At 53.0% G+C, this 7,652-nt stretch overlaps 2 protein-coding genes across 2 annotated transcripts; one reads left to right on the top strand and one right to left on the bottom strand.

Annotated features, from left to right (window-relative positions):
* Window positions 1-815: 815 nt before the first annotated feature.
* Window positions 816-5,184, bottom strand: EPUS_05383 (uncharacterized protein; the record flags this gene model as incomplete). Its single annotated transcript, XM_007802239.1, has 3 exons — window positions 816-4,664; window positions 4,715-5,078; window positions 5,129-5,184. 3 exons carry the CDS (start codon window positions 5,182-5,184, stop codon window positions 816-818), a joined length of 4,269 nt encoding a protein of 1,422 aa, XP_007800430.1.
* Window positions 5,185-5,508: 324 nt separating this feature from the next.
* EPUS_05382 (uncharacterized protein) lies at window positions 5,509-7,470 on the top strand (the record flags this gene model as incomplete). The annotated part of the gene is made up of 2 exons (XM_007802238.1): window positions 5,509-5,650; window positions 5,708-7,470. The coding sequence occupies 2 exons, from the start codon at window positions 5,509-5,511 to the stop codon at window positions 7,468-7,470; spliced, it is 1,905 nt and encodes a 634-aa protein (XP_007800429.1).
* Between the last annotated feature and the right edge of the window lie 182 nt (window positions 7,471-7,652).

Genomic DNA, 7,652 nt, shown 5'->3' with positions numbered 1-7,652 from the left:
GAGGGGGGGTGAAGGGGGGCCTGGGTCTACGTCTGCGTCTGCGTCAGGGAGGGAGGAGGGGCGATTTAGAGAGCGGAGTGAGGAGGCTGTGAGAGGCGGAAGGGGGAGCGCCAGACGAGGCGAGGTCAGGCATCAGGATGCGAAGAGGGTGCTGTTGGCGATGAGGGCGCATGAGGGAAAAGGCGGGGATGGCACCATCGTGTATTATATCGTGCAGGAGGGCGAGGTCAAACCGAGGCAGAACTGATTGGGTCGTGGTTGGGGGGGTGTCTGAGAGCTATTGCTATTAGGGAGGTTAGGCTTGGGAGATGGGATGTCAAGGGGGGGAGATTGCATTGAAGGCGCCTGGGGCTGGGGGCTAGGGCTTAAGGCTAGAGAGGATTGTTCATCGCATGCAGTGCAGTGCACTGGTTCACGCCTGCTGGCGCGTGCTGGAGACAAGCTGGTGCGGTCTTGGACAGCTAGGACGTCAGGAGCCAGCCAACCAGCCAGCCAGCCAACCAACAACGACAGGGCTGGTGAAGAAGAAGGGTGTTGTTGGTATTCTGGAGAAATCGATGAACATATCGGTAATATACGTGTTGCCAAACCGGACGGAAGGCTGGAGTCTCGAGTCCAACCCAACAAAAATCCTCATGCAAGAGGGAGATCGACCGTGTCTCGACTCGGCTGCATTTTCGAAACCTCTACCCTGACTTCGTATCCGTGTTGCCATGATCCAACGGGGTATACAAAACAAACCTGTCTTTATCCTCAAAAGGCCAACAGATGCCCAAATCACAATTCCAAGAAGCTCCCGATCCAAGTCCAAGATTCTACCTCGCGGCCCGCAACCCGTCCCAGTCCCTCCGACAACTCTCGCAGTAAGTGTCATACCATCTCTGCACCTCATCCCTCTCTTTTCCGTCCAACATCAGGCTACCCGCCTCCCCCTCCTCCTCCTCCTGCCCCACCGTCCCATTCCCACTCTCCTCCAACAACGCGCCAATCCAGCTACACCTCCTCGCCTCCGCTCGAACCCAGCCCTCCCACTCCGAGCTCAAGACCTCGCGTTCAACGGCATTGACCACCCTCATCGCCACCAACAGATCATGTCGGTACGCGGCCAGTTTCCTGCGCGTGTGGTGGATGCGGTACTTGATCTCATTCTGCCTCGTGAGAGGTGGCGGGGATCGTAGTCGAGGGGCGGTATCAAGACCATCATCGAGCTGATGGGCGAATTGGAAGGTGGCGTAGCATGGACTCTCCCTCTCGCCACCTATACTATTCGCAGCACCCTCAGGAGCAGTGGAGACCGTCGAGGTGAGATTCGTAGGAATAGCGATCGCATCAAGATCCCGCACAAACACGGCCTTGCTCATCACCGTGTCGGCCTGCACGCCCATCCTGGCCATGAACCTCGTGGCGGAGCGTTCATGCCACCACTGCCACGAGTCGCGCGTCGAGTAGAAGCCATTTGCCAACGCACTGATCACGAGGAGGGAGAGGATGACGCTGTTGGCGGACCCGGTTTTCCAGAACCAGCGGAGCGTGTCGAGAACGATTTCGAGGAGGGAGATGAACGTGTTTTCGAGGGCTGCTGTTGTCGTGTGCAGCAGCAAAGCCAAGAGCGGGTATTGCACCGGCAGTCGTCGGCGCATCTCGATGTTGATTGGCATCTTCTCGAGCTGGAGCTGCGTCACGCTGCTGGATTGCCCCACGTGGCCGAAGATCTGGATCGCTTTCTTGGTGCGGCTGTAGGGGCCTAGACGGCGGACTTGGTCCGTGGCCAAATCGGTCAGGTCGAGGGCATCGAGTTCCAGATCATCCATCGCTTGGTTGTCGATGATGCGTTTTAGCATCCATGGTCGGCGGACCCATTCCACTTTGGTGAAGATGGCGAGTTTGCTTTTGGATTTTGCGAGATGGGTGATGACGATCTTGCTGACGATTTTGAAGTTGCGGCGGTAGGGGAGGTGCCACGCGGTTCGTTTGTCGGTAACCACGTAGCAGAGGTGGTCGGATAGCACGTCGACCACTTGGTAGTCGCGCACTGCCATGTCTCTTGTCCGGCCCAAGGCGTCAGAGATGGGGATTTCGAAGTCAAAGTCTCGTCGTAAGTGGCCTTCGCCTACGCTGACCCACGGACCTTGCCTGAGGTTCTTCGCGCGACGCTCATGCTGCAGGAGTTGCCAGACGGCGCTTTTGTCGCCAAAGAGGACGTGGAAGAGCGCCTTGGGACTGACGTCGAAGTTCTTCTCCACGGCTTTGTGAAGGTTTCCTGCTGGGGTGTACATTACAGGCTGAGCGGGGAGCTTGAATTTGGGGGCTTCCTTCGCTTCTCCATACCTTCCCAGCTGCTTCTCCAGCGATCGGTCGACTCGAACGGGAGCTTTCAGGTCGCTCAGGTTCTGTCTTGAACGAGCTGCTCCTCCGGATGTGCCGTCGTCCATGGGGGTGCTAATCGACACATCTTCCCAGCTCTCGGAGCTTGTACTTCGTTTGCGTCTTTGGTTTTCCATCTTGACCAATGTTTTGATGACATTTTCCAGGTCGGAAGGTTCTTCAGCGACGCTGTTCCTGACCAGATAATTCAATCGCCGCTGTAGCAGCTTCAACGGCTCCAGGAAAGTCTTGATTGTGATCCGTGTGGGACCGTCATCTTTGACATCTCGCAGGTGTAGAAAGAGGAAGTCACAATCTCGTCCAGGTGCAGCTGTGACCTCTTCGATGGTGGATAGACTCACACCGGAAGCCAGGACAAGTCCGAGGTGGTGACTGTAAAAGTAAATCTCATGGGTGGTTACATAGGCTCTTCCAGGAAATTCCTGCTGGTCATTTGGGTTCCAGGTTGCTCGGAAAACCAACACCAATTTCTCATCTTTGCTGACGCTGGGGAACAGTAGGCGGAATTGAGCATCCTGCGTCTTCAATTGCAGAGGGTAGTAGGTGGGATACTCTTGCGGAGCGATGGCCGAGCGGAGAGCTTTTGCAGACTCGAGATCCATACTGATCGTGTTGTGTTTCCCGGGTGACTGGGGAGGATTTTTCGAGCGCCCGTCCGCGAGAGTCAGATCTGTAGCTGACGCCGAAAAAGGAACCAGGCTCTCTTTGGCCAAAGACTGTATTGGCTCTTCTGGCGGCGAACCGGACGGCAGCATCAACGGACTAGGCTGCTCAAGAGGTCTGGTCTCTGATGGCAATTTCACCTCTCCCCGCTCAAGCCTGTTGACATAGCCCCAGTTCCAGCTTCCCCACATGTTGGCGAGCAGCCCGCTAGGCATCCCTCCCGACTTGTCTGCAAGAGAACTGATACCACGCTCGCCACTGACGATGACAGCCTGCTTGCTCAGCTGTGTTGGTGCAGGCGGGTTGATCAGAGTTGACGGCGCGAGTGTGTTTGGTGGCATATCACGCGAGGCCAGTGTGAAACTGCTCTTGGGCTTCTCCGTCTCAGCTGGCTTGACAGGAGCGCCCGGGCCGACTGGCATTGAACCATGGCTGGCGGCAATGAGGCTTGCGATGCCACCTAGTGCTGGTGAACCCGGCGTACCTGTTGCAGCAGACCGGCGTGGTAGGTCGACTTTGGACATAGCTCTTGCAGCATGGTCACGGAGGCCACCACCTTCGATCCCGAGCCCAGTCCCCTTTCGAGTTATTTCCGAACCACCTTCTTGGCTAGATGAGAGCATCGTGCCTGTTCGTTCGAGAGTATTGGACTCCTCATCTCGGCTTCCAGGGTTGACTGAATCCAGGACCAGAGTTCCAAACTCTGGGACAGATGGTGGAGATATGGTGAATGCAGGGTCTGGCTGGCCTGCCTTGCCAACAAAGGAGTCAGTTGATCCTGGATCATCAAGAGCTTTAGACTTGGCATTCTCAAAGACGCTGATCCACTCCGTAAGCTCGGCCTGGGTATCCGCTTGAAGCATGATGGCATTGTTCTTTGTTTTTACCTCGAAGCAAAAGCGTCGTTCTTCTTGAAGTGCAGGCCTGACATTACATAGCAACACACCGATACGTTCACTCTCTTCAACACCACCAGCACGAGCACTCTGTAGCAACCAACCGAAAATGCCGTTCTTGACGAACGCCCATCGACGCACCCACACCGTTCTGACTGGCTTTCCCGAGAAAGTCCGGAGATAAAGCCAGCCTTGCTTTTCAGACTTCTTGACTGGATCCTTCTTCGGTGATTTAGGAACATTTCCATGACTAGCAGAGGGTGCATGGCCTAGGTACGGCACGGTAGATACTGCATAATCATCCAGCTCACGCGAAGGGCGAGTGACAGCCTCTGCCGTTTCTTCGAGCTCTTTCCGTGCAGCTTGCAATTCTCTCTTGAAGGTCTTGTCGCTATTCTCCATCTCCCTAACCCACCCCGTGACGCGTTCCATCTCATTTGCGCCTCGAGCGAAAGTGGCACCACTATTTTCTCGTGAGGCTCGCATCTCCCGCCACTGGTCGGAGAAGATTCGAATAACAAGCTTGTCAATGGTGGTACGTAGTTGAGGTGCTGCGACACAGTAGTCCATTGATGCTTTGAGATAGGCCTTCCGAGCCTCGTGAAGCTGGAAAGCGTCTTCGCGCAAGGACGAAGGTTCCTTAGTCTTCGCGTGAGAAGCATACTTCGTTTGTAGGGCATCAAAAGTCTTCTGACAGAGCTCCAAGTTTCGCCGTACATCCTAGCCAAAGTCAGTCGATGGATAGAGCATCGCCCCCAGCAGCTTCTAACCTTGAAGGCACGTAAATCATTTTGTAAAAACAACCTGATAGGGTCAACCACCGATGCAGCCAACCTTTTGACCACAGCGAATGTGCTCATCCAGAAGTCCTTTGCGCCCTCTCCATATTTTCTCATAGCGAGAATGCTGTAGTCGTGGTCCAGGACAGCTTCGGTTATCGAATTGGGTAGCAGCGCATGAGCAATGAAGCTGTTGATGACATTTTCGAGTGTAGCGGACTCGGAAATCAGCTTGTTGGTCGACTTCAGATACTCCTCGGCCCATTTCTCGATTAGATCAACCTGTTCAGAGAAGTATATGGTGGTTGCTCGGAAGGTAGGCGAGTCCAGCGCGGCTTCCTTCAGGCCCACGGGTCTGTAGGTAGAGTCAGAATCGTGGTCATTTCATGGGACCAGAGTTCATACATGAGATTGATGAGCTTCCCCACCTGGGCAAGAGATGCTTGTTGTGTCGGTGACATCCTGGGGACGGAGCGAGAACAAAGTGTTCGAGTGCGAATACCATGCAATCATGATAATATGCAGAAATCAATCAATATACAAAGCGAAACAAAGAGAAAAATCCAACTAATACAAGATCCGTCAATACTGCACCTGGACAATTTCACCGAGTACATACATCATTGGCCAGAATCGGAAGCACAGATGTTCGGCACACCTGCCATCAACGGGAGCTCTGGACCCTGAACACTTGTGACACAGAAAGTTTCTTGGGAAGGAAAAAAGTCGAAGGATTCTGAAATACCCCCACAGGCCATTCTCATTGTGGCGAAGAACTGCTCACCATGGTGAAGGATTTCTTGAATAGCGATGGCTCAGATAGTGAGGATGGAGGAGTCCAGCTTCAGAACAGCACAGAGTTCAAAGTCAACGAGGAGTATGCGCGAAAGTTCACTCACAACAAGAAAAGAGAAGAATTGCGACGGTGTATGTGTACCGGTCTACGAATGCCTGGCGTCCAAGTACTGATTTAATGGAATGAAGTAGAAGACAAGCTTACAAACAAACAACTGAAGCGCAAGCGCCCAGACGAGGACGATGGCAGTGCTGTCAGCTCGAATGAGGATTCGACATCTGATTCCGAAGAGGAAGACGATGCCGGAGAGTTGGCAACAGAGGCATTGGACTCGGAGATTCTCGCCACCCTGAGTGCTATTCGTTCTAAAGATCCACGGGTCTACGACAAGAATACTACTTTCTACACACAGATTGAAGAGAAATCCAGTGAGCAAGGTGATCAGACTGAAGCAAAGAAGGAGAAGCCCATGTTCTTGCGCGACTATCACCGAAACAATCTATTAAACGATGCCAAAGACCAATCAACCGAAATCCGACATACCACCCTAAGCTACAACCAAGAGCAGGAAGCGCTGAAGCGGTCAATCGTTGGTGAGATCCATGCTGCCACGGCGGAAGACTCTGCAGACTCTTCCGAGGACGACATGAAAGTTGATCACGCTGACGATGGTTTCCTCGTTAAAAAGCCACGAAACATGGAGAAGGCCGAGCAACCACTGTTGGACGTTGAAGATGCAGAAAAAGATCCCGACACATTCCTTTCCAACTTCATGGCTGCCAGAGCATGGGTACCGACAGAACGCGCGCAGTTTCAACCATTCGAGTCGGACGATGATGAAGAGGATCGCCGGGCCGAAGAATTCGAGGAAGCCTATAATTTTCGGTTTGAGGATCCAGCAAAGTCAAATGAGAAGCTTGTCTCACATGCCCGTGATATAGCTGCAAGATACTCGGTCCGACGAGAAGAGAAAAATTCTCGAAAGAAGCAGCGCGAAGCTGAAGGAGAGAAAAAGGAAGCAGCAAAACGCGAGAGAGCTCAAGAAAAAGCTCGGCTGCGAAAGCTAAAGATCGACGAAGCCGAGGAAAAGCTTCGCAAGATAAAGAAGGCAGCAGGTCTGAAGGGCGGTGCGGGACTGTCGTCAGAAGACTGGGCTAGATTCATGGATGATGACTGGAACGATGCCAAATGGGAGGAGGAAATGCAGAAGAGATTCGGTGAAGCATACTACGCGCAGGAAGATGTTGGCAGTGACGAGAGCCCACACATACCGAGAAAGAGAGGTCGAAAGCCAAAGAAACCAAAATGGGAGGACGATATTGAAATCAATGACCTGGTCCCAGATTTTGAAGATGGGAATCCCACTTTCGAGCTTTCCGACGAGGCGCCTGAAGAAGATTTAGAGCAACCGAACGGCATCAATGGCATCAATAGCCGCAGTGAGTCCACAGCAGAGCAATACAGTAATCGCCAAGATAAGAAAAAGGAGGCACGAAAGGAACGAAGAATAATCGAGCAGCTTGTGGACGACCGTTTAGAACTTGATACTGCACTTGCAGGCCAGCAAAAGGATGCTGCTGGCTTCCGCTACCGTGAGACCTCGCCTGTCAGTTTCGGCTTGTCCGCTCGAGATATCCTCATGGCGGACGACAGTCAATTGAACGAGTACGCGGGCTTGAAGAAACTGGCTGCATTCAGGGATCCCAGCAAAAAGAGGAGAGACCAGAAACGTTTGGGAAAGAAAGCTAGGTTGAGACAGTGGCGTAGGGATACGTTTGGTAATGAAGAGGGACCAATACTTTCAACAACATCTGCTACGAATGGCGACGACAAAACCATGGATACCAAAGAGAGACACGTAGATGTTGATGGTGATATTCGTACTGGTGCAACAAAGAAAAAGAGACGGCGATCGAAGAAAAACAAGGGTGCACAAGGAGTGGAAGTTTAGAAGTCCCGGGCTTGCGGTCACCCTGCACAGCTTGGTAATAGGCGAACAGGACTGAGAAGTTGATCAGCGATCTCACCAGCCTAAAGTACCTAGCTATCTGAATCTGCACGCTCATATTGGTCAAACAAGTCGAGACGGCCTCCAAATGCCCTTATTGAATAGATGCCGGTGTGGTCCACCGT

Source organism: Endocarpon pusillum, assembly GCF_000464535.1.
Source record: "Endocarpon pusillum Z07020 unplaced genomic scaffold scaffold1570, whole genome shotgun sequence".
In the NCBI taxonomy this organism is placed as follows: Eukaryota; Fungi; Ascomycota; class Eurotiomycetes; order Verrucariales; family Verrucariaceae; genus Endocarpon; species Endocarpon pusillum.
This window is presented reverse-complemented; position numbering and strand designations above follow the sequence as displayed.